The sequence below is a fragment of the Pteropus vampyrus genome, unplaced genomic scaffold (genome assembly GCF_000151845.1).
Source record: "Pteropus vampyrus isolate Shadow unplaced genomic scaffold, Pvam_2.0 Scaffold4, whole genome shotgun sequence".
In the NCBI taxonomy this organism is placed as follows: Eukaryota; Metazoa; Chordata; class Mammalia; order Chiroptera; family Pteropodidae; genus Pteropus; species Pteropus vampyrus.
Genome location: NW_011888785.1, coordinates 19576286 through 19602486, shown reverse-complemented (window position 1 = coordinate 19602486; position 26201 = coordinate 19576286). Strand labels below are relative to the sequence as shown.

Here is a 26201-nt window from a genome sequence, read left to right as displayed (position 1 = left end):
TAAAGGGGGTGCAATATTTATATAGCGATGGAAGGAAATATGACATTGGTAGTGAATACACAGTACAATATACAGATGATATTTATTGAATTGTACACTTTAAACCTATGTAATTTTATTAATCAATGTCACCACAATAAATTTAACAAAATATTAAATTTAATTTTAAAAAAGATTGACATATCAAAAAAAAAAGACATGAATGACTCAGCTTCAAGCTTTTCTCATAGTGATGATGAGTATATACTGAGCCTTGTATACTGTCTGTACCCTGTATGCCTGGCTGGTTGTCTGTGTTAGACAGATGGTCAGAAGTAGGATACAGTCTTTGCTGCAAGAAGGCAACTGTTGTGAAGCTTACAGGTAGGAGAATGGAAAACACAGCCACGACCTTATTGGTACCAGGCCCAGTTGCCGTGGAGACTGTTTCAAGCATCTATCTCCAGGCCTACTTACAGTGTGAAATGAAGGTGGAGAGGGTGGAGAAAGGCAGGAAAAACCACACAGTGATGTGGTGAAACAGATCTTGTTAAATGGAACACTGTACTTGAGAAATGTAAATCTGAGGAAAGAAAAAGTAGTTGTGTTGGTTTTTTTTCCAGGCTTATGCCCCTGGGAGGAAAACAGACACTGTCTAACTAGTATAATCAGACAAATTTGAATGATCCCAGCAAGTTTTAATGAGTTTCTCCATCACAATGAATACAATAACATTCCTGGGCCTCCTTTTCCCCACACGATACACTGGAGTTGCAAATTATTTAAAATCTGTGTTAGCTGAAGAATCCTTATTTTTTAGGGAAAACATGTTTAGAAGCCCAAATATAAAGCAGATCAATGCAGAGGTTCTTTGGCTGAGGTCTGGGTGGTGGTCTGAGGAAAGACCAAGGAACTCTGGGAAATCAGTGAGCATCGCTCAAAAAATACTGACCTAAATAAAAGCTTAATTAGGAAAATAAACACATTGGTAATAATAATGTAAGGCCAAATTAAAATGATTAGCTATCTTTATTCTAGATTGATAAATCTACTGCTTGCTTTCATTAGCACAAATAATTAAATGTTAAATATGTATTATTCTGCTGTATGTATTTACACTGAGATAATAATTACAGATAAATTGACCACTGACTATACTATAGGTCCTGTGATAAGCATGTCTCATGCATTCTCTTGTTTAATCTTCACAGCAACCCTTGTGAGGGAGATGTGATTTTAATCCCCGTTTTATAGACAAGGAAAGAGCAGTTAAGTAACTTGTGCAAGGTCACACAGTTAGTAATCGGGGGAGCTATGATTGGACTACACACTACAGGTTAGGTTTTGGTAACACAGGAGTCTCAAAATTGAAAGATGCTTTCTGTCCTGCTTCAAAAGAGTAATGCCCCCGTCTTAACCCAAGCACCCACTGAGTAATTCTTAGACAATGATAACAAGCTTCTAACTGTATCCAAAGAGGGACAGGGGACTCTAACAGTGGTGTATGGGATGGACCAGAGTTGGAAAGGTCAGGGGAAGACTCAAACCAGAAGCAATTTGACAGTGAAACTAATGAACCCAAGCTTCAAGGGTAAATACTGGGAGTTAAACAGGTAAATGCTGGGTAGGAGGGAGGCCAGGCTGTAGTCAGAAAGCTCTGCCAGGTAAGTATTTATGATAACTTACCTAAAGAGAAAAGGGATCAGAATCTAAGTTTTCGATGTTTTGTTTTTCATTCTAAGCAAATATTCACTTTTGTATCTAATTCTTTATTCATAACTTTGTATTCTTTTAAGTAAAGTACCTAAAATCATTTAAACTTTAGGCTCCACAAAACTTGGAACCTCCTCTCTGTACAATTCTGTAGCTTCAATTTTCAAGACTCTCTATAATTTAACTTAAACCTTTCAAATTTATCAGTTCAGTGGTTCTCAGACTATGGCTGGTATCAGAATTGTCTGAGAAAATTATAAAAAATTAAAAGGCCAGAAACCTACTTGAATGAGCCAGGGTAGCTGTGTTCTTTACTAGCTCTCTAGGCCATTCTGATATACACCAACTTGAGAACCACCGCTCGGGTCAATGCTGCTCAAAGTATAATTCACGGCCTATTGATAGTCATGAGGATTTCCTGACTTCGGAGTCAAGCTCTTTCTTCTGTTCTTATGGTTAAATGATGCTCAAATCCAAAGACTCATTTTCACATGGTAATTAGAACTAATTACTAATAATCTACTGAGTTATTAAGGGTTACTAATTGCTATCCATAAACAAACTTGGCACAGTTATTAGTGTTTACTGGGGACATGTCCACTCAGTCTGGCTGCTATGCACCACTTGGCGGTATTTCAAAGTTCTAGTGCAAACGCACAGGAGCAGGTAATAGTATTCCTACAATAGATGAGGACACTTTGTATTCAGTGCATTATTAGCATTGTCTTAAGATAATTATTGTCCTATGCACTCAACATTCATTTCCATATTCTTCTGTGTCTGCCTTTCCATAAATCAAGGGAATGGAAGGCTAAAAATTATTTCCCAGACTCTCTTCTGGTTCTAGAAGTAATTGAGGTTTCTTCAGTGAGATACCCTGTGCAAAATCTGGAATGCGGAGGCCAATTCTCTTTAGCAGCCATGGTACGCTAACACATGTGTTATGGCAGATGGGAGTTTTTGCAAAAGCCACACTCTGGTCTTATGTCTTCAAGTTTGAAGCAGCTGTGATTTGGCATAATTTTCTGCTATTTCCTGGCCACAGGATCCCAGTTGCGGTGTTGTGATTTGACTGTCCTGGAGAATTTACTTTCTTTCACTTTTTACTTCCGCTCCTTCAGCCCTCAGCCCTTCCAATGATTTTGTAAGCACATAATTCCCCTTTTTATTTACTTATCTACTTGAAATACCTAGAGCAGTTTCTGTTCCCTACACTGCATCATAATTGATATGGTCCATGTTTTTAATTATGCTCCCCTTTTGTTTTTATATGTATACAATAATTATTAATTCCTTCACTTTCTTCTTATTTAATTATTTACTGTTTACCATTATCGTTGTTTTCAACTCAACACTGTTATTGAGTACTTCTTCCACTAAAGTGACTATGAGTGCAGTAGTGAGGCCATAAGAATTTTTTGTCCTTCCTAAATGGGTTATAATAAAACAAATTTGAGAAACACAACTCTAATTAAATCCACTGTTTCAGCCAAAATGGCCTATATAGATATTGGGAACAAATCACTTATCAACCACAACTCGCATTATCTTTTGCATCTTATGACATCTCGATGCACACCCTTATACCCCTATGCAACCAGCTCTACTTATCCTTCAAGAACCAGCTCAAGCCTATCTTATTCTTTAATCTAACTCATGGAAGTATATACCACATTTCTTCAGTTAAAAGTCTTTGAGGGTAGCCTATAGCTCATTAGAGTTCAACATTTAGCACACTGCTTCATAAATCTCTGTTAAAAGCCATAATCAGTGTCTGAGAGCTAACAGTTAGTCCTCTAATTGCCTTATTTGCAGGTGAGGTCTTCACTTAGAGTCCTTTGTTCAAACTTTAACCACAAAATTGAAGCATGATATCAGAATTCACAGAAAAAATAAAGTGGTAAAAATAAGGAACAAAGCTTATGTAGCTGTGAAAAAATAGACTGAGTAAAGGCATAACTGTCTTTGAATACAATAAAACATATTCATGAGTAACCGTGAACGCTGAGGGGAAGTAAAAAAATAAAATTCTATTTTATGTCAGTCATTAACACAAGTAGGGCCTATATGCAACTGGTGGGCATCAATCTAACCATATGGAACAAGTGTCTGGTTGGTCAATGCCCATGCCATCCCAGTTGTTAAATATTTTTAATATCACCGTTAGGTGTAACAGATAATTAAATACCTATGTGATAAAAATTTCTTACTATAAATTCTATTCCTTACTAATTTCATTCTTTTTCTAGTCTCCATTATAGTCACTTAAAATTTCACTGCTCTCTTCAAGATTCTTATCCCCATTACCTAAGACAGTTGCTGACAGGCACTCAGTAAAGGTTTGTTGAATGCTGAATGAATAAATATGACCCTTTACTTATTCTTTTAGTTAGGGAAACAAAAGGGAATCTCTTTATATTCTTTTTCCACTTCCCAAACTTGTTGATCTCACTTTTTTCCTTAGAAAATGATTCAATGCCTTCTTCCCATCAATGGCTCTACCTCACCTTTGGCTATTAAAATGCTCAAGATACCCTCGCCATTTTCCCTGGCCTCTGCCTCCCCACTCAAGCTGCTGTTCTTATTTGCCCTTCCTTCACCTTTGATCTTCTTGATAGTCTCCATTCAGTCTCCATTTTCCCTCGTAGCTATACCTCAGCTATGCTAAACTGGTTTCTACCACCACCTCTTCACTGGGAATGCTTGACTGAAAATGTCAGAAGTAGCTCATTAATTGCCAAATACTATCGTGTCTTTTCAGTCTTCATCTTACCCTACCTCTCCATAGCCTTTGTCATTGCTGATGACCTTCTTCTTGAAACACTCCCTATCCTCGGTTCCCATCTTGTCTTTCCTCTATATTTCTGGCTACTTAAATTTTTGCTGGATCTTCTCATGGAAGGTGAAATCTAATTAAGGGAAAGGAGCCAGGTGGATAAAAGGCTGCTCACAAAGCAGGTTAGAGGGGCAGTGCTGAGGGAGGGGCTGTGGATGTTGGCTGGGGCAGATGAAACAGCTTGGAGACCGTTTCTAGGATGTCAGACACTAAGTGGGACTGTTGTTTAAAGGTTTGAAAAAACACAGCTTACAATGGATACTTAAATAAATCCAGGCATTCAGACGATGAGAAACTTAAAATGAGCTGAATATGAAAGTGTGCTCACCACTGTTCCAGCCAAGGGGTCGTAGAACCGCTCAAGAAGCTGGACCACCGTGCTCTTCCCACAGCCGCTGCTGCCCACCAGGGCCAGCGTCTGGCCCTTCTTCACTTGCAGGCTCAGCCCCTGAAGCACTGGGATGTCTGGCCGGGTGGGATAGTTGAACATGACTTCATTAAATGTCACATTTCCTTCCAACATATTCTAAAATCAGAACAAAACCAATAAATTTGATTGCTATAATCCTGGAAACATATTGTATAGCCAACCCCCTCTACTACCAGGTGTCAGAAGGTAGTGAACTTATAATATACTTGGGTCTCATTTGCAACTGCTAGAATTTAATAAACAAGATCTCAAAGAGTCAATGTTTTTATAGCATGTATTGTTAGTACAATACAAATGTGATAACTCAATCTGTTCCCTGGGAATAATCTACATATAATAAAACCTGATTAACAGAATTTGCTTATAAAGTGGGCAGAATTCCTATCTCCCTGTAACTTTGTCATGTAAAAGTACTGGATGTTAATACATGCTATTAGCATTTATTAAAATGAACTTGTGATCTATAAAGTTTCTTTTTCTCATCAGCAAATTTAAAAAAGCACAGATATTAAATCTCTTCTTAGAATACTTTCATTTGTCAGTTAGGAGAAGATCATTTAATCGAAACGTCAGTTAGGAGAAGACCATTTAATCAAAACTCACTAGCTTTAGGCCTTCTGTGCTATCGCTGTCGATCAGAGGGACTTTTTCGATGATCATGATGATGTGAGCCGCTGATATTTTGGCTTTGGCATAGTCAGGAGCAAATGAACTGACCTGGCCCACTGCCATGGCACCGAAGACAATAGCTGAGAATACCCTTGTAAAAAACAAAGACAAAATGTGTGCAAAGAATTATAACTGCAGTGCTTGAAAGCTGACACTTCTATAACCAAAGAGCATTGCCTCAAATCATTATAAAAGAGAAGTTAAAAAATAAAATAAACATTTTTCTTTATGTTTATGTAAGTGTAACAAATTGACTGTAAAATTGCCCCATTTTTCATGTCTGTATCTTCACCATTTTGCAATGTGATTTTGCAGCTACTCCATTTAAAAACTGGAAAATTTTTTTTTCTACCCTTTGAATCTGGGTTGGCCTTGTAACTTGCTCTAGTCAACAGGATGTGGTGGTGGTGACTGTTGTCAGTTCCAAGCCTATGACTCAGGGGACCCTGTATGCTTTGGCAATCTCTCTGTCTCTGTCTGTATGTCTCTCTTTCTCTCCCTCCCTCAAAACTCTGCTACTACCATAAGCCCAACTAGCCTCCTGGACAACAAGGCACAGATAGAAGGGAGCTGTGTGGGTCCCAGTCAACTAGCTCATAGCTCACTGCAGACACATGAGTGAGCCCAGCTGAGATCCATGATGCCCAAACAAGATCAGCAGAACTACCCAGCTGACCCATAGACTTGTGGACAAAAATGTTTATGCCTGGGCATTTCTCTAAAGTGGCTTCCATCCTCTGTTTTAGGGAGTAGCAAGGCTGATTACACCTACTGTTAAAAAGTTCTTCAAATTGAAGAAAAATCTATAACTTTTTAAGACAGCCCTTCAAGTATTGGAATGTTGTGGGAAAAAAAGAAGAGCAGTTAAATGGTAAGATTTGGAGAATTTCAGAAATGACAAAGGAAAGCTAGATTGAGATTCCTGCTACATTGCAGGCACGATGTAGACAATTTGCTTCCCTAATAACTCCTTTCACTCTCAACCTTGCAGCCGCCTTCCTCTGGACACATTCATCAACACGCCTTTTTTTTTTTTTAACAGTGAGCCTGAAACTGACATCAAACTTAGGAACCCTCAAAGAATAATACTGTGAGTCCATCACTTCCTCTTCTCTGGACTCTCTGCCTGTGTTAATGTAGCACATGGTGTCTTTTTTGGTTTTTTAAATAGCTCTAAATAAATCACACAGATGGTTAATCCTGGACTTGTTATCCTTTAGATCTATGGACTCTTCAAAATGTTCTGCTCTCTGATCAGACAGATTTTCCTTTTCCTTTCATTTAGAGTCATAAAATCAATGACTCTAAATGCTCAAGTGTCAGCAACTTTCATCAATTCAATGCCTTACCTTGGAGTAAAGCAATATATCAAATAATTATCTAATCAAAGCTCCAATGCTAATGGTGCCTGGTTTTGATCTTCTGGTCATGGTCATAAATAGCACTTGTATATCATTTGTCAGATGGAGCTATTAAGTGGAAACTTTAAACCTTCTGTTGGGGCCATCCTGAGCAAGCTATAATGCATGTACATGTCCATGTCTAAATAGAATGGAAATATACTAATACATTATGTTGCCGGGTTGAGATGATTCTGGTTTAAATGTAAAACTATTATTACTAATTACAGTATGCTATCAAAGGGCAGAATCTCACCTAGTACCAAATCCAGATGCTCAGAAAAATTATACACACTTTTTAGTACCAAACTGCATATTTGAATACTTTAGAAGTATAATAAAGTTCAGGCTTGTCTCTCCCTGACCAAGGTACAATTTTCTGCATTCATAGTGATGTAGTGGATACTGCAATCTAGCTTTCCTTTGTCATTTCTGAAATTCTCCAGCTCTTACCATCTAATTGCTCCTCTTTTATTGAAGAAAGCAAATTTATCCTAGAATCTGCCAGGGCTTCCAAAACTAAGTTCTCCACACCATTCGTTAGCTGCCCTGTTCAGAGTCCTTCTGAAGGAGCCAGATGCTTTGCTCAGGGTTAGGCTTCTTCCAAAATGCCATGGCCATCTGTAAACCCCTTAATGAATCACCACCCCATCTAGCCAAAGATCCAGAAAGGTCAAATGTGTGAGTAAGAAGTGGAGAGAGAAGGAGTCACTGATTCCCCAAATGAAACACAGGGAGATGCAGAGGCAAAATGCCACCTTTTAAATATGAAATCTCTTCCTGAAGCGTCACAGTAAAGGTTTTCTATCCAGGTATGAAGCATGTTCACCTCAGTTATATCTCTAAAGTTTAATTGTAAATATTAATCCAATACTTACAACAGAACATCCTCAAATTCCATGAGCCGATGTGCCACCAAGTAGGCACCAAACCGAAAACAGCCAGCATAGGAAAAATACATCATTGCCTGTGTGATGGAAAATGTGATGCCAAAGATGTGTGCTTTCCTCAAAGAGTTTCTGAAAAGAAGACATTTTGAAACTTACTTGACTTTCACTTCTCAAGACTTAAAATGTAACCTTTGATAGGTTGGTGGTGGGGCATGGAAGCATGGCAGAAAAAAGTGGGTTTAGTTTCCAAAAAACTAACTTTAGTCTTCACTTTACCACTTGTGAGAATTTAGGAAACTGCCTAATCTCTGAGCCTTGGTGTCTTCATCTTTAAATTACCCACACTTCAAAGTGTTAAAGTAAAGTTAACATAAGCCAAGAAAAACATGAAAAGCCTATTAGGGATTAACAAATGGAAGTCCCTCCGCTTTTGCCCTCACTCTTGTACATGTAACATGTATGTACACTACAGTAAACATTCATCAATACACATTTATGCAACATTGACGAGCTGCAGGGACCATGATGGGCAACACAGAGGAATCAGGCATGTTCTTGGCCTTGGGTATCCAAGAGTCATGGTAAATTAAAATTTATGCGATGCAGAAACCTTATCAATAACATGCTATAAGGAGAAAGGAGGGAGAACTTAACTCTCTAGGGGAGTCAGAGAAGGTTTCACAAAGTGGTTAACATTTGTGTATTTTCTGAACCACGCGGGTGTAGGTGACGTGAAGGTAAGAGCAGGCTAACGGGTGGGCAGCCCTTGGGCCTCCTCCTCCCATTGCAACCAGATCGCCTCTGCTTTAATCTATTTCATATTTTAAGATTTCAAATGAAATTGTTTTCAGAAAAAAAGTCTCTCCTTTTGGGAGGAGGTGCTTGCTTATATTCAGATCACTTATTAGAGCTCTCACTGGATGAATTCATTAGTGGAAGAAGAGAAGGCCTCCTCCTGGAGAAAAGTAAAGAGAGGAAGGAAAGGCATACTTCAAGAAGCACTGCTTCCTCAGCTCCCACAGATACCTAATAAGGTCATTAGCCAAACTTGGCACCAGAGAGACATTCTCAATATCTTCTCACTCTCCCCTCCCCACCAGTCACCTGCTCTTACAGGTTCTACCACAGAGATGCCCCTGCCTTAGGTCAGGGCCTTGTGATTTCTTTCCTGGATAATTACAAGTACTTTCTGAATGGTTCCCTTCAATAGTTTCTCCACTGGTTCCCTACCTTCCAGCCAAAGTAATCCTCCTGAAAACAAATCTGGTGATTGACAAACTCACACACTCCCCTCCCATGCCTCAGTGGTTATTACCTGTATGGTACCTGCAAACTCTGTGCATACATATATTCAAACTTCTGCTCCCGAGTCAAAGAAACAACAGTTCGGAAGTTTTCAATTGTTTCGGTAGCAATCTGTAACAAAAAACACCCAGTCACTAAGAGGCACAAAGACAAATAAATGGTGGCCATTAGTTTGAAATCCATAAAAGAGATAAATAATATGTAATAACAAAATTAATTTTATTAACTTATTATGACCTATAAGCTTCTTCCCTATGGAAAAGTATACTAAGAAATTTATCAAATCAATTTTTAGATCTGGAAGGAAGATTGGATAAATCAGTCTCCTCTTTACAGAAAGAGAAGGTAAGGCTTAAACAGATAAAAGCATTTACCTAAAGCCATATAGGTTTACAGTGGCAAAATTAACCTGAGAACTCAGTATTTTACATCTACTATCGTGCTCCTTCTTCTATGATGGTCATATTTTAAGTTCATAGTCATTTTATATATTTTTAAATGTAACATTTGTATTTTTCTCTTTATAATTAGTACTCATGATAGAGGAATAATTGGAAAATATCGAAAGGTAAAGAAGGTAATAAAAAGTTACATATTGGTATATTTTACATATTAGCTTCCATTTTTTTCCCTAAGCATATACATTTTTAACAAAATTGGGACAAGATTCTATATTTGGCCTTATATCATTATATTTTACCTTAACAAATATCAAAAGCACTTTCCAAGGTCATTAAATATACATTAATAATGGGATATTTAATGGGTCACTTAATATCTCAGACAATTAAGCATTCCTTTATTATTGAACAAGTTTTCCATTCTTTTCTTATTAAAAAAATGTTGTGATAATCGTCTTGTATATAAACATTTGTCCGTATTGAATTATTTTCTAGGAGAAGTTCTTAAAAGTGAAATTCCTAGGTCAAAGGGTTTTAAGGAACATGGCACATATTAGCAATTTGTTTTCTAGAAAGTTTCTATCATTCAAATTTTTTTTTAATTTAAAAAATTTTTCAATTACAGTTGACATATAATATTATATTAGTTTCAGGTGTAAACATAGCGATTAGGCATTTATATAATTTACAAAGTGATCCCCCTGATAAATCTAGTACCCATCTGACATCATATGTAGTTATTATAATATTTTTTACTATAATCCCTGTGCTGTACTTTACATCCCTATGACTATTTTTATAACTGGCAATTTGTATTTCTTAATCTCTTCACCTTTTTCACCTATAACCCCAACTCCCTCCCATTTGGCAACCATCAATTTGTTCTCTGTATTTATGAGTTTATTTCTGTTTTGTTTGTTCATTTATTTTGTTTATTTAGATTCCACATGTAAGTGAAATCATGTGTATTTATCTTTCTCTGTCTTATTTCACTTAGCATAGTATCCTCTCGGTCCATCCGTACTATCTTAAATGGCAAGATTTCATTTTTTTTTTTTTTTATAGATGAGTACTATTTTACTGAATTGATGTACCACTTCTTTATCCATTTGTCTGTCAATGAACTCTTAGGTTGCTTCTATATCTTGGCTATTGTGAATAATGCTGAAATGAACATATGGGTGCATACACCATTTTGAATTAGTATTTTGGATTTCTTTGAATAAATGCCCAGAAGTAGAATCACTGAGTCATATGTTAGTTCTATTTTTAATTTTTTGAGGAATCTTCATACTGTTTTCCATAGTGGCTGCTCCAATTTACAGTCCACCAACAGTTCACAAGGGTTCCCTTTTCTCCACATCCTCACCAACACTTGTAGTTTGTAGATTTATTAATGACTGCAATTCTGACAGATGTGAGGTGCAATCTCATTGTGGTTTTAATTTGCATTTCTCTGATATTAGTGATGATGAGCATCTTTTCATGTCTACTGGCCATCTGTATATCTTCTTTGGAGAAATGTCTTTTCATGTCCTTTGCTCGTTTTTTTGATCAAATTGTTTATTTTTTTGGTATTGAGTTGTAAGACTGCTTTGAGTAGTAGTGAGTAACAGTATCAGAACAACACTGATTGGAACATTTTACTTAGGTAAGCAATTGCACTTAGTTCGACTCACCTTCCCTGCACCTTCTAGTTCTTTCTTATCTTTTAGTGCTTGTCCAGACAACATTTTCATTTCAACAACTCCTGCTATTGCAATGATGGGTACAATTCCTAAGAGTAAAAGCGTCAACTGCCAGCCATAGATTAAGGATATAATAATGCCTGTCCCAAGATTTGCTATATTTTGGGTAATTATAGCGAGCCTGGAGCCTGTAGCCTGCAAAACAAACAAAACGAATTAGGAGGGCACTTTTACATTATCTTTAAAATCTATCCTTACATTTTATTGAGGAACATGACAATCAGCCTTATGAAAACCTATTCTCTTCTCAGTTAGGAAGTAAAAAATAAAGGTTTACTTGTAAGTTTATTTGGTTTGTAAAATTAAGATTTTCATGACTTCAGAATAAATACTGAAAGTAGGTCAATAATGCAGAGTTCAACTGCATATTTCTGTCTTCACATTTTTTAAGATCAAGAAAATTTTCATTAATGAAACCATGATCACTAAAGTGAGCTCTGTAGATTAGCAAGATAAAACAGTCTGACAATTACATTAAACTTGGAATGTTGGAAATTTCCAATGTTAGATGCAGAACTACGTATAATTTGAGCTTAATATTTCTCATGAAGGATATTCAAATGTACATTGGCCTATTTGAGATGCTGACTGTGTTAATTTAATCTGAATTTGATTTGGAAAAAGTATAAAAAGCTGAAAGCTATGGAAATTAATTTAGGATATTAAGCAGGCATCAGATCCTTCAGTTTGAATGCCAGATATAGCCCAAAATATGACTTTCAGTAGCATGCAGTGACTTCCAACTCTAAAACCAGAAGCCAAACTACAGTCATTTCAGTCCACCGCTCTATACCTCTCTCTCTCTACCCTGAAACACTCTGTGGACTCAAGCCATTCCAAATTCCTGCTGTGGTTCCCACATCTGCTTTGTGTGGAAATAGCCCATGTTCTTTTCCACTCCCAGAATTTCCTCTGCCTGAGTGGGACTAGTCTCAGATAAAGATTATGGTGGAGTATAGTCTAGGATGGTCACTGCCACCTCTGCGACTTTGGACAAATTTCTCCTAATCCTTGATATGAGCAGGTACATTGATTAATAACTAAAGGTTTACTCAGCTCTGAATTCTAGGACACAATCCTTTACAATACCCCCTATCCCAATATCAACTGTCTAAAATCATTCAACACTTACATAATATAAACAGTAGATCAGTCATTAGGGGGAAAGGGAACTAACCAGGGAACTAACTGCACCAGAGCTGCAAGAGATAGCATAAATAACAGAGCATTTATTTTTATTTGATGCAGTCATTGAGCTTATATTAAAGGGGTGCTTAGCTAAGTTTGGCATCAGTCAGAGTGGAGTGGCCTTCAAAGTCAGCTCTCTGTATTTGCACATTTTCAATTTGAAAGTCAAAGTGTACAACCTGGAGAGAGTCTGCAACACAAGGACAATGTAGATTGCTCCTGTTCTTACTATCCACATGTCTTTCTCAGAACTCACTTCCCACAGCAACTGACTTAGAGAAGCACTAAGAACTCTCTCCAAGTTCAGCGCAGATGAGTTATCCTTTCAGACATATAAATATTCAGCTTTAGATGGCAGTCAAGGCCAAAGAAATAAGTAAAATAGATCAAAAGTGACAAATTCTTCTTTAATGTACATGAAGATGAGTTAAAAGATCTAGAACCTTCAGCTGGGGTAGATTAAACCCCTTGGCTTAATTAAATTTAGCACTTCAGGTGGCATTGCACTGGTTAACAATGAATGGGAGAACATGGATTAGTAATGAAGCCAAGTAATTTTTATTTAAAAAACTAGGGCCCAGTGGAGGTAACACTCCAAACACTACAGCCAAATGTGAAGCCAAGGTAAGGCTAACACTTGAAATCCACTGACTTCCCTTACAACCTCTCCATCCCACTGTACTTACAAGTATTTGTATCTCATTTCCTCTCCTACTCATTTTTCTCCCCGCCCTTCTCTGTTTCTCCCTCTCCTGCTATTTATTTCCTCCTCAAAATTCCACCATACCACTTGAAATCTAATTTTAAAATACTTGTGCTTACTGAAAAAACAAGCATATTTCCTGAACCTCCTCACGAAATTAGGATCATTTAACTTCATCTTTCCCTCAACTATTTCTTCCCAGAAAAAAAATTTTTTAAAAATAAATATTTGCTTTTGATTTCTATTTGGCTCTCCTTTGCTTTTTTTCTCTACAGAATGCTAGTCCTGATACCAAAATAAATAAAATTTAAAAGCCCACTATTTCATAGGCAAAATATTGAGAAATTTCCTTCTGATTTATGTTTAGCAGAATTAGGCTACTTACTCAAAAATACATCTGAGAAAATGTTTCATCGATGATAAAGTTAAATATGAAAAAAAATTTAACCTAGATAAACATTATCATTAATTATATACAGACAAACTTGAGTTAGCCCTGCCTTGGCAATGATTTGAGATAACACCGCTTGCCTCAGATATTCTTATATGTAAAAAAATTAATGACACCATTTCCCCTTTGTGGAATAAAGATACACACATACTTATGTGTATGTGTGTGTGTGTGTGTGTGTGTGTGTGTGTGTGTGTACACATATATGTATATACATGTAAATGTATGTGTATATATTTATATATATACACACATACAAATCGTCCATCACTAACAGGTCAGCTAGTGGCATAAAGTGGATACAACTATTCTCTCTTAGCTGATTTGTGGTAACAACTATACTGGGCCTTCCTAGCTCAGACAGCACTCACCAATCTGCTTGCTTCCTCTTTCCTGGCCTTTCTTTTTTAGTCACCGTTTTGAATTCTGGAAAACAGTTCTGACTCAGAATGGCTACACTGCGCGTGCAGGTGGCTCATGCTGGTGGGGCCATTAAAGTGCAAGTCTGCGATGCCTTTGAGGAAACAAATTAAAAGCAGACAGTTGACACCAGCAGGCGATTAGAGACTAGCAGAGTTCCTGGGGATAGCCAAGGGCCTCACAAGCCACACTGTGGAGGGAAAGGAATGACTACTAATTTTACAAATATAGGAAAGCGCTGTGGCCTAAAGCAGGCCATCACCGCAGAGGAATTGAAGAGGGAAGGACTGCCAGCACAGAATGCCCAGACTGCATCTGCTGAGTGTTTAGCTCCAACAGCATAAGTTAGTGTTTCCTTCAGGATTGTGCTCTCAATACCAAATGGGCTATGGGTTGTAGGTCTGTGAAAGCACATAGTACACACACTGAGGTCTCTGTGAAAGGTATACTAAAGTTATGGTAGCTAAGTTCAGCAAGGGAGTATAGGACTTAGAAAATGTAAAGATTATAATTTGTTTACAGTGATCACTAGCCCCAAAAACAGCTCTTCCAGTAAGCAAGCAAAATAGATTTACCCCAAGCTTGTTGATTGTTTCTCATGTCAATTTAAGTAAAAAATAATATAGAAATTACTTTACATCCTCCTACCATCCATTTTCCTGCCCCCTTTACCAGAAAATCCTTGAACAGTTTTTCCAAACGTGTCCTATTCTTCTTTTCACTTTTCTCCTGAATCAACTCCCATCAGGCTTTGCTCCCACCACACCTCTGAAACTGTTTATATTAGAACCATAAACACGTCCACATGGCTACAGCATAGTGGAATGTTTGGGTCTTGCAAGCTCATCAGTAGTATTTGATACCCTAGACCGCTCCTTCCTTAAAATGCTTTCTTCGTTTCGTTTCTGGGATACGGCTCTTCTCCCTCACTGTCTACTTCTTCTTGCTCTTCTTTGCTGGTTCATCTATATAGCCCTGAGCTCAGGACCCACACTTTGCCATCTTCTCTAGTTATACATGCTTCCTTGGCTACTTCCAGTCTCACAGCTTTAAAAGCCACCCATGTACTGAAAAGTCCCGGAATGTCTATTTCCATACCAGACTTCTCTATCAAACTCAAGACTTGCAAATCCACTTCTTGACTCCACTTGGAGATATAATGTGGGCATCTCAAATTCACCATGTTCCAAATAGAACTCTTGATTCTCCCGCCCTTAAAACTGCTCTCTCAATAGGCTTCACGGTTTTACTAAAAAAGCAACTCTATTTTTTTCAGTTGTGCAAGTCAAAAATTTTAAAGTCATTCTTACATCCTCTTTTTCTTGTATCCTACATCCAACCAACCAACATATTCTGAGTCTGATTATTTTTTATCACCTTCACTATGAACAACCTAGTCTAAAAACACTACCATCCCTACCCTGGATTACTGCACCAGACTCCCTGCCTCCACCCTTGCCCCTTCAGCCTATTCACATAACAGCCTTTAAAAATTTCAGATCATGTCACCTCACCCCTGCATTCAAAACCCTACAATGGTTGCCCATCTAATTCCAGATATAATGCAAACTTCAACTCTTATGACTCTTCCTTCCACTCATTTTACTCCTTCTGTTTTGGGCTCCATCCTCAGGGCCTTTGCAGTTGCCGATCCTTCTGTTTAGAACATTTTTCTAGACGTCTGCGAGGCTTGCACCTCTCCTTCCTTCAGGCCTCTTGCTTACATCAACAGATCATTGAGGCTTTCTTTCCCTGATAACTAGCCAGCTCCTATCCCCATATCCTGCTGCCATTTTTTTTCCATAGCTCTTAGGATGATCTGACATGCCATGCAGACTCCATAAGGTCAGGGTTGTTGTCTGTTTTAGGAAGTTCAAAGTTATTTCAAGAAATGCACATTCAGTTCTGTTAGGTTCTATACAACTTGGTCTAAACCTCAATTTTCGTTGATATGTTTGCTTTCAGCAAAGAAATCTGTATTAAAACAATTCCTAAGATTTATATTGCAATTTTACAACTCTCTGTATGCTTCTATATTCATAACCTAAATTATTCTTGCAGAAGCTCCATATGTTAGATAGAAGAAATGTTACAGATACTATCTTATAGAAAGATTAAAAACCAAAGATTGATAAGGTTCGAGGGAGAGAAAGATGGCAGAGATTACATGCTTTTTTTTTTTTTTTCAAATTTGACATCATCTTTTGGATTTTTGCTATAAACAGTTGTAGTTGTAGAAGAAATTTTCACTTCATCCATAAATCGAAATGTCCTGGTTTAACAGTGTCTAGTTTTATCAATTAAAGAGATTTATATAAATTTTGCAGCAAAATTTAAGCTTTATGGTCTGATAATGTTATTTCTTTTACCCTTGCTTCAAATTTTTAATGTGCTTTTCATTCATTTCTTTCAACCTTTTTTTGAGGTTTTCTTTCCTCTTTTCTGAACTCTAATGACCTTAAACTTTCTTACAGCAATGACACACGTTCTTTTTGTTGGAGGCAATTAAATTTTTCTGTTGATTAACTGAACATTAAAATAGACTGATTCTGCATGATATGCTGATAAATACTTCTTTTTTCTAAATATCTTTCCATATGTATTTTTTTAATAGCATGGACAAGATGGCAAATAAAAGAAAGCCTGTGAGTTATCTACATATTAAACAGTATACGATGTTCAAATAGTTAACAATTTGGCTCTAAGGCATATGATATATTGTGTAGGTTAAATGTTTATTTAACATTTTCTTAAAGATGATGAGAACTAATACATCTAATGAGAAAATCAGTTTCATGCTGATTCAAAATGGCCAATTAAGACAAACACCAACAGAAAGGAGGTACATACCCCTTTCACTTGAGCAGCGTCATTGGCAAGCCTGGTCGTCAATGCTCCAGTGGTGTTTTTAGGGTCGTCAAACCAGCTCACATCCTGTGGCATGGAAAATGATTCGATTATTTTAAAGCCTTATTTATGAGACTCTTAACTCTGAAGACAACGACGGGGTCAGTTTTATTTGTCATTTATATCCCCTGCATTTAGCACTCAGGATTTCACACTGAATCGACAAGGAAGGGACTTATTAGGCAAACACATAAATCACTTCATTTGTCAAAAAAAATTTTTGAGTGACTATTTTGTTCCAAATGTGATTTCTAAGTGTTCAATCTATATAATAATGAACAGAAAAGGACAAAGTTGCTGCTTTCATGAAGCCTAGAGCCTTGAGATGGAAGCCACAAATAAATAAATATATACCATGCCAGGTGGTAATAAATGCTATGAAGAAAAATAGAGTAGGGTAAGAAGGAAAAGTGAAGAAGGTGGCATTTTGTAGACTATGGAAGGGACAGAGAAGGCCTCTCTAAAGTGATATTTGAGCAGAGACCTGAACAAAGAGAAGGATGAGAATATCTGAGAGAAGGAAGAAATAGCATGTGCAAGGCAAAGGCACATTTGATCTGTTCATCAAAAGGAGTTGTGGGGGTCACACCATGTGTGACCTTACAGGCACTGTAAAAATTTCAGATTTTACCCTGAAGGATATGGGAAATTTCCAGCAGGTTCTGGGCAGAGGGCTATGATTTAGTTATATTTTAGAAAAATGATTCTCACTTTTGGGAGGTGAACCTACTGGATTGGGATAAAGATGGAAGCAATGAGACCGGTTAGGAGGCTTTTGTAACATTAAACAGAAAGAAAGGAGTCAAGGATGACTCAGGTTTTTAGCTTGAACAACTGGTGGAATGGAGCTGCCGTTACTAATATGGGGGAAGTCTAGGTAAGGAATGAACCCTGTGGCAGGCGAGAGTTTCAAGTCCAATGTTGGAAATGTTAGTATGAAATGTTTATTAGACATCTAAATACAGAAGTTGGATAAACAAGTAACTATAGTTTGGGGAAGAATATATAAATTGGGTTAAAAAACAACAACAACAAAAATCTAAATTAAAATTTCACATTCAACATAAAACAAAATTTTCTTTACAAAACCACTTATATTTTTAAATACACAAATACTGAAAAGATAGTCAGTTTGAAGTATAAATTTATTTCTATTAGAAAAATAACTATGGTCCTAAGAAGTTATCTAAACTGGTGATTTGCATTAAAGCAGTATCTCTCATTTTCCCCCAAAAAATCTTTAAGAAAAAAACAGCATTATAACTTGTTATAGCATATATCAATTTGCTTTTTAAAATTGTTAAGCCTCTAAGTGCCTCCCCCACTGGAATGTAACTTCCTTGAAGACAGGGTCCATTCAGATTTGAATGACTTATAGTATATAGTATTGTACCTTGTAAGCAGAAGGCACTTAATATATGCTAGCTGGACTTAATTTATGGAGAGAGCATTACACAAACCATCAGCTCAGCTTCCAAAGTGTAATGCACCTAGGAGTTGGCCTGGGGGCTGGTGGGATAATGGGGCATTTGGCCTTAAACCAAGGTCAGCCTCAAGCCTAAATAGAATCTCAGCTACAAATATGGTTTGACTGAGAGTCCTAGGATAGGGCCCTCTATCAAAGAGTGCTCTCTCACTCATAGATTCAGTTCTGACTCTGTCAGTCATTAGCTAGCAATTCTCATAACTATGTCTTCTTTTTAAGTGGCAGTGGTAGGAGCAGGAGAGGACTGAGAAACGAAAGACAGCTAGGAAAATGAAAATGTCATCTGGATATCCTAATGCAGCAAACTGATGCTTCTCAGGAAGGGTTCAAGTACCCCTGGTATTTCTGGGGCATCCTCTGAAGCATCATTTGACTCACTGGCAAGTGATCAGTGATTTTAAAATGGAAAGTCACATACAAAATTTTCATGATTGTTAAAGTTTCCTGTTTGAACTGGACTGCTTAGGGTTACATTCCCAGAATTTCTTCTCTCCTTTTCCCCCAGGGGTTTTGAAAGTATAAAATGCAAGAGGCATTAAATTCAGTCTTTATCAGATAGTAACACTGCAGCTTGAATTAGTAAACCGGCAAAGAAACTGGGCAATGAGGAAATGGGCCATGGGGATGAATTTTGATTTGCAGAAAGAAAGGGTAAAGAGAGTACCACTTGGTGGGAAGAAACACAAGTATCCTGGGTTTCCCAGAGTAAAGAAGGAAAGAAAGAAAGAGATGATGGGTATTGAATATCTCTCTGCCTACTCTGCCTACAGCTGCTGAGACAAAGGCACCCACAGCAGACAGGGAGACAGCAGGACCTCTGAGCCTGCATCTGGGCAGTGGTTCATCTGCATCTGTGAGACGAGATCTAGGGAAGAGCAATGCAGGAGCTGCTCCGAATAACCTGACGATACTCCCACTGCCAGAGTCCATGGGGCCCAGGTGGGGAGTTCTGCACATCCATAAACATACCTGTCTCAGCATGGATCTGAAAACCATGTATCGTAGCCGCTTGGTCAGGATCTCACCTGCTTTGCCAAACAAAAAGCCCTGCGAAGAATGAGAACAAACCCACAAGGAAGGGGACTTGTCAGAGACGAGGCTGCTGATCACACAAAAGGAGAGGGATTTGATGTCACGGCTGAAGAGGACGCTAGACAGCATCAGAAAGCCTGATTTTAAGGGTTGTCTACATTTCGGTGTCTGTATAACATGGTGCCTAACTGCACTGGTGGCATAGCCAGGAGAGCCCAGTTTTGAAATTGATGTTGCCACTCCCCAGCTAGGTGGCAGCCCATCAGGAATTTTTTTCAGAAATGTGGTTCTTTGTCCTCCACTCCCACCCCTCCTTATTTCTCCCAGTGAACCAGGGTCTGTCACTCAGGAAGCTGAAGTTGTTCCCTAGTCAGGGGACGCTCTAAACAGGGTAGCTATATTATGTATCATCCAAACCAGGATACTTTTGAAAGTGAAAATGGGTACTATTGATAATTATACCAGGACCTGAGGTGTACGGGGAAAACAGGAATATACAGTCTCCTGGACATAAAGGATGCAGAGAACAAAGACATCAAATTCTTAATTTCTAAGTTTAAAAAGGCCAAAGCCTAGGAGAAAAAGAGATTGGGGAAGAAGGCTTACTTAGAGAAAATTTTCTGTACTACCCCTCCCACCCCCCAAGGGTATAACCTGTATTTGAGAGGAAGGAAGAAAGTTATTGGGGAAAAATTGAGTAAGCTGTGATTATGCGGCCATGTTTGGCCACATCTAGGGGAAGGACAACAGAACTCTCATCTCAATGAGTTGTGGATACAGGACTAAAAGGAAGCAGTGCTCCTCTTTTCTTTCTGGAGCTCTGCTGAGTGTCAGCTTACAGATGAGGCCTGTCACACAGTGGCATGGAGAAAGCACAATGGAAACGGCTGGATGGTACATTAGGAGAGGGTAGGCCCTACTAACAGCCTTCAGTCTCCTGCAGAATCAGAGAAGTGGAGGAGGATTCCCGTATGTCCTCTATGTTCCCAAGTAGCATGCTGGGCACTATGGAGAGAGGAAAGAAACACATGCAAAGAGCACAGGTGGAGAAAGAACCAATTCTTCTAAGTGTTCCTGATAAAGGAGACAGCCAGGTCGGGCCATGTAAATGTAGGCCAGATGGGGCCACATATCCTTCTGGTAGCCAGCACAAAGTAGATCATCATCCCCCACCCAGTGCTATAATGCTGCATAACCCCTCTGCTAACATAGATGCCAACCCAGGGAGAAGGAGGAGAGAAATTATTAGATTGAGTTTAAGCCTAAAATTACTAAAATGATTACATTTGCTTGGAGATGACCAGATAAAAGTTTCCGCTATTAGACTGAATGCAATGTGAAATATCTTGCCCATTATAGGAATATTACTGTTGTTATATTGAAGACGATATAAATGGAGAGCTAGCTGTTGTTATGTGCTTCCTGTGACACTATACTTTACATGTATTATCTCATTAAGTCATCATGACAATCCTATAATCACTTTACAGAAGAAACTAAGGTTTAGGGAGGCTGATAAGCTGCCAGAGGCCACAGTTCTAACATGGCAGAGTTGAAATCTAAATCCAGGTTTGTGAGAATCCTTACCAGAATGGGAACCCAGAGCCTGAGATTTCATCACCCACCAAGCTCACTCCTAATGTTTCTAAATGAGGGGCTGGCCATTCTAACACTGGGCTCAGTGCTGTATCTACACTTCTGAGGCCCTATGATTCAGAGCCTTTGTTCTCATCTTGGTTTGCCAGGTAGGCTCCAGTCTCTCCATGCATCATCGTATCACAAACATATTGTTTTAACTGCTTTGGCTTCACCAGTCCTAAACTCCAAACTTTAAGAGACCAGCTCAAAGCCTACCTCCCTCTAAATTCTTTAACCAACTTCACCTCAGCCATCTTTACTTTCTACCAACTGCTACTGCATTAAGAATTGGCATGGCAATCTTGTATACCACTAGAGCATCACATCTATTACAGTAAGGTCAAATGCCCCAGTGAGACTTTAAGTACATAGTAATGAAAGAGTTCAGTCTTCTTCTTTTGTACCTCCTAGCCAATGTCCGACCAATGCTCTTTCTATTAAAAATATTAATACATGCTTAAAAAATGTTAAATAAAGAGATCTATTCAGAATTCTGTCTTAAAAATTACATGTGGCTAATCATTCATTCATTCGTTCATTCATTCATTCAATAAGTGACTGAGTTTTGCAACTGCCTCACACAGGCCTGGGAACCTGGTCCCATTATCTCTTAATCATCTAGATGCAGGTACCATTTTCCCTATCTCATAGATGAGGAGACAGGCTTAGGCAGTTTAAATTATTTGCCCAAGGATATACAATTAGGAACTGGTTCAACCTGTACTCAACTCTAGGTCTAACACCATAACCCATACTGCCTTACCATAACTAATCTTTTAGAGTACTTAATTTCTTTGTTTGGTTCCCTCTGACTTCATTAATATTTCAGCTGGGGGAGGTGAGGGTAAAGAAGAGGAGGTAAGCAAGGGAGCCATCTTTGTTTCAAATATCCAAAAACAATTGGCTGCTAATAGCCCAGTTAATAGAGGAGCAATTCTACTGAAAAGCAAATTACACAGATGTTTATAAATTCACATTGTTGAATAACAATGCATTTCTCAAAATGAATAAAGTGAAAATGTAAACATTTACCTGAAGGAAAAATGTAATAAAAGAAATAATTCCAAGGATGAGAAACAACAATGAAAACAGGTTACTATTCTGTCGTTTTGTTTCAGGATCATCATTTCTGGTAAAAATCTGTTAAGAAAATATTGAAAGGGTTTTCAGTTCAATCACTAAAGAAGTCATTCTGCGTCTGACTCATTTCCCGTTTAGTACAGTATTTGGGGGTCAAGAGAGCCTATAATGGAGGTCGAGGCTGGCTTCCTTAACCCCAAATTTAAAGGTGTATATATATTCACAGGGTCTGTCAATCATAAATCAATCCAACACTTTTTCTGCTCATACTCTCTCTTGGAGTAATGAGTACCACAAGTGCCGCACCTACTATGTAAAGTAGATATGAAAAATGAATACTCTTTTCTTCCTTTGAGGAAAATACATTGTATGGTAATTCATTATTTTATAATTTGGACATTTCAAACTGTCCCAAGGTGTCTGGAGACAAATCTGCTAATGTGGTTTTGGTGAACCAGAGATAAGTGGTCATTCACTCAGCCCAGGTCTTTCAGAAAGAAAGGCAGTTCCCTAAGCCAGTCTTTTTTACAGGATGGCCAGTTAGGTAGCCAGTGGGGAACCACAGCCAGCTGACCCAACACCACACATGGAGTCCTTCCCAGAAATGGTTAGAAGAGCTAATAGGATGTCTTGGGCTCCAGGAACACAGACAAGAACCGCTTCAAAGAAAACAAACATCACCCTTCACAGCGGGTCAAAGTCAGTCCTACAACAGAGCCACATTCCTAACCCAGCCCAGACAACTCTATCCTTTGTAAAGGAAAAAAGCTTTTTAGAAAGAAATTGTCTTGATTTGTCATTCTAACAAAAATAATAGCTACTAATCAGTGAGCTCTTAACTCTGTGCCAGACATTATTCTATACAAATTCATGTACGCTATATCCTTTTATCCTCACGATCACTTACTGAGGTTTGTTTTATTATTATGACCATTTTACACAGAAGAAAACTGAAGCACGGAGAGATTAGTTAACTCATCATAGTACCAGCCAGCAAGTGATGACTCAAGGGTTTAAACCCAAGTAATCCAACTCAGAGCCCACAACCTTAAACTCTGTCTTACAAACCTTCAGTGAGGCAGATGGCTGATTGCCTACCCAATATCTAGGAGCTAAAGTGTCAGCCCTGGACCACCTGCTTTCAGGCCTATTGTTACATAAGGTATGTGGAAAACAAAAAATCCTTAAATTGAGTTTCGTTACATACAGCTACATCCATTCCTAACTACTCGAATTCCATTTTTTTCTGATGATGTCACTGTCTGCTTCTCTGCCTGTGAGGCAAATATTAGAACAGAAATTGGCAAATGTGGGTCGCCAGTCAAACGTTTATGTCAAGTTTTACAGCTACTTTTGCACTACAATGGCAAGGTTGAGTATTGGCAACAGAGACCATATGGCCTGCAAAGCCTAAAATATTTACTATCTTACCTTTTACAGAAAAAGTTAGCTAACCCCTGACCTAGTACATATGTTCCATGCAATCAGACACTTTATCTCCTTCTTGGTACTTTTCCAGTACCTAGAACAGTACCTGGCACAAGGCAGACACTGAAAAATTATTTCTTGAATGTATATATTAAACATACAAATGCCAACCTGAAATAAGTTAGCCAGGCATGGGTAGACCTGAATATTTATGTGTTTTTTTTTAATAAATATATAATGAAAATTCGTATTTGGCCTGTGTTTTGTGTAGCGATCAATCTCTTTTTCCAGAAATTAGGGTAAGGATGTTCTCAGCTTGATGTTTGAACTTCAGTCACTAAACAAAGAATTCCTGCCTGGATTGCAGCTTTATTACTGAAAATGCCATCATTAAAAGTAGGTGCAACGAACATATGACAATCTCAATTTTTTGGAAGCCATTCCATTTGTTTTCATCTAAACAGGGGGACGGACATCTTATGGAGGGAGCATGCTAGGCCTATTACATCCTGATAAATGTGTATATCAGAGAACAGCTCCCTCTCAAGCCGGTCTGACAAATACACGGGTAACTCTCTCTGCCTACTGGTGATATGACAGTTCATGAGGTTTACTCAGAGCCTAGTGATAGCAGATAAGAGATAGCCTCCTAGTCAGTTTCATTGATTACTTCAGGGATTTGATCCCCAGGATCCTAGTAGAAACCACTGCCAGGACAAAGGAAGATTCAAAAAATTAGCTTCTCTATCACATACCAGACTTCTGTTCTTACATATTCAAGCTGCTTCATTTCATATGAAGGTCCATATTTTGTGTGTGTGTGTGTGTGTGTGTGTGTGTGTGTGTGTGTGGCTTTTGTATACAGTTACAAATACAAATAGTTCATTCTTTAGTTAGGATTCACAAGTAAATCCAGAAAGTGAACATAAACACTTACCCCTATGATCTTTGAAAATATTACTGCAAATGCTGGTTGCAGGCCTCCATTTATAAGGGCACAAAATACACCAACCACAAAATAAGGCCATTCAGTTATATTCAGCTTCAGAATCCTCCAAAATGAAACTAGAGGTACATTTTCATCCTGGATAACACAAAATATTACAACAGGCTAGTCAGAAAAAGAATTGGTACATAATTGATTTCATGATGAACAGTTCTTCCATATGCACAAACATTTTTAATGAATATATCTAATCTTATTTCCTTATTAGTTGATGGCTATTTAGCTTTAAAAATGACAGATTTTGTTATATTACTCCTCTATTTTTTAAGGAATAAAGATTTCCACAAACATTTAACATTTAGAACGTGACAAGAATATTTACAAGTAAGTATAAAGACCCATTATAATCTGTCTCTTTACATTATAAATTTTAATTCTGAAATTCTTGCCCTACAAATTATCATTCATAAATTCTAACCCAAGTCTAAACCATTGAGATTATGGTTTGTGGAACACTCTGGGGGATAGGACAGAAGGATTCTGGATAACCTTTTCTTGTTCCTACTCCTACCCTAGCCTTAGCCCACCAAATTAGGGCAGCCACAGTGAAAGGGTTGAAAACATAACTCCACACACTCCTCCATACCAAGGCTTCTTCTGTACTAAGCTTTCTGTCTTGGCCTTGTGGTGCATGGATACTCCTGCGGGTTGATCTTCTTCTTATTAGACTGGATCCTGAATCTTTTGGAGACATTTCCAAGGCATCCATTTCACTTTTGGATTCACTAATTTCATTTTCTAATTCAATCTCATTTCCTCTTGTCTAAAATAAACAAGATATATACATAAGCTGGTTAGGCTCAGTTAACCAAGGAAAATTAATCACTGAATATCAGATATCAAGGAAAATGGTAATCTGAGTAAATATAGGAAAGGATAAAGTTAAACTGCTATTTCATATTTTACTTGTAATATGTTTGAAAACTAATACTACTAAATAAGAATGATTCCCACTAAACATCCTGAAATAACATGGTATCCATTCCACATAGCTTATCTAGTCATCTCCTTTTTGTGGGTGTTTTGGTTCAATCATGTTTGACCAGTGCTGTCAACAGAAACACAGTGCAAGCCATACCGTGAGCCACAGTTATCATTTTAAATTTTCTCAGTAGCCACATTAAAAAATGTTAGAGAAGTAAAATCAATTCTAATATTTTATTTAACATAATGTATCCAGGACATTAGCATTTTAACATGTAATCAATGCAAAATTTATTGAGATATTTTGTATTCTTTTCTTATACTAAATCTTCAGAATCTAGTATGCATTTTCTGCTTAACACTTCGATTCAGATTAACCACCATTGTACCCAATATTCACATGAGGCTAATGGCTACTACAGTGTACCGTTCACCGTTAAACTTTTAAAACTTTAAAAAATTTTTCTCTAATTATCCTTCTTTATTTCCCCTCCTTTAAAGAAAATATACATATATATTTATTGTCATATATATGTGACAATATATATATTGTCAAAGAAAAAAATA

The 26201-nt window shown here is 37.7% G+C and overlaps 1 protein-coding gene across 3 annotated transcripts in view; it reads right to left on the bottom strand.

Moving 5' to 3' along the window:
- Nucleotides 1-26201, bottom strand: part of ABCB1 (ATP binding cassette subfamily B member 1) — a 90645-nt gene that overhangs the window by 9726 nt on the left and 54718 nt on the right. For all 3 annotated transcript variants that reach the window (XM_011364135.2, XM_023533424.1, XM_023533435.1), the window contains 10 exons: nt 25297-25473; nt 24642-24788; nt 22229-22336; nt 19496-19573; nt 16984-17067; nt 11303-11506; nt 9233-9333; nt 7906-8046; nt 5562-5718; nt 4857-5054 (listed from right to left, as the gene is read on the bottom strand). In XM_011364135.2, coding sequence (XP_011362437.1) covers nt 4857-5054; nt 5562-5718; nt 7906-8046; nt 9233-9333; nt 11303-11506; nt 16984-17067; nt 19496-19573; nt 22229-22336; nt 24642-24788; nt 25297-25473 — 1395 coding nt within the window. The remainder of the gene's footprint in view (nt 1-4856; nt 5055-5561; nt 5719-7905; nt 8047-9232; nt 9334-11302; nt 11507-16983; nt 17068-19495; nt 19574-22228; nt 22337-24641; nt 24789-25296; nt 25474-26201) is intronic.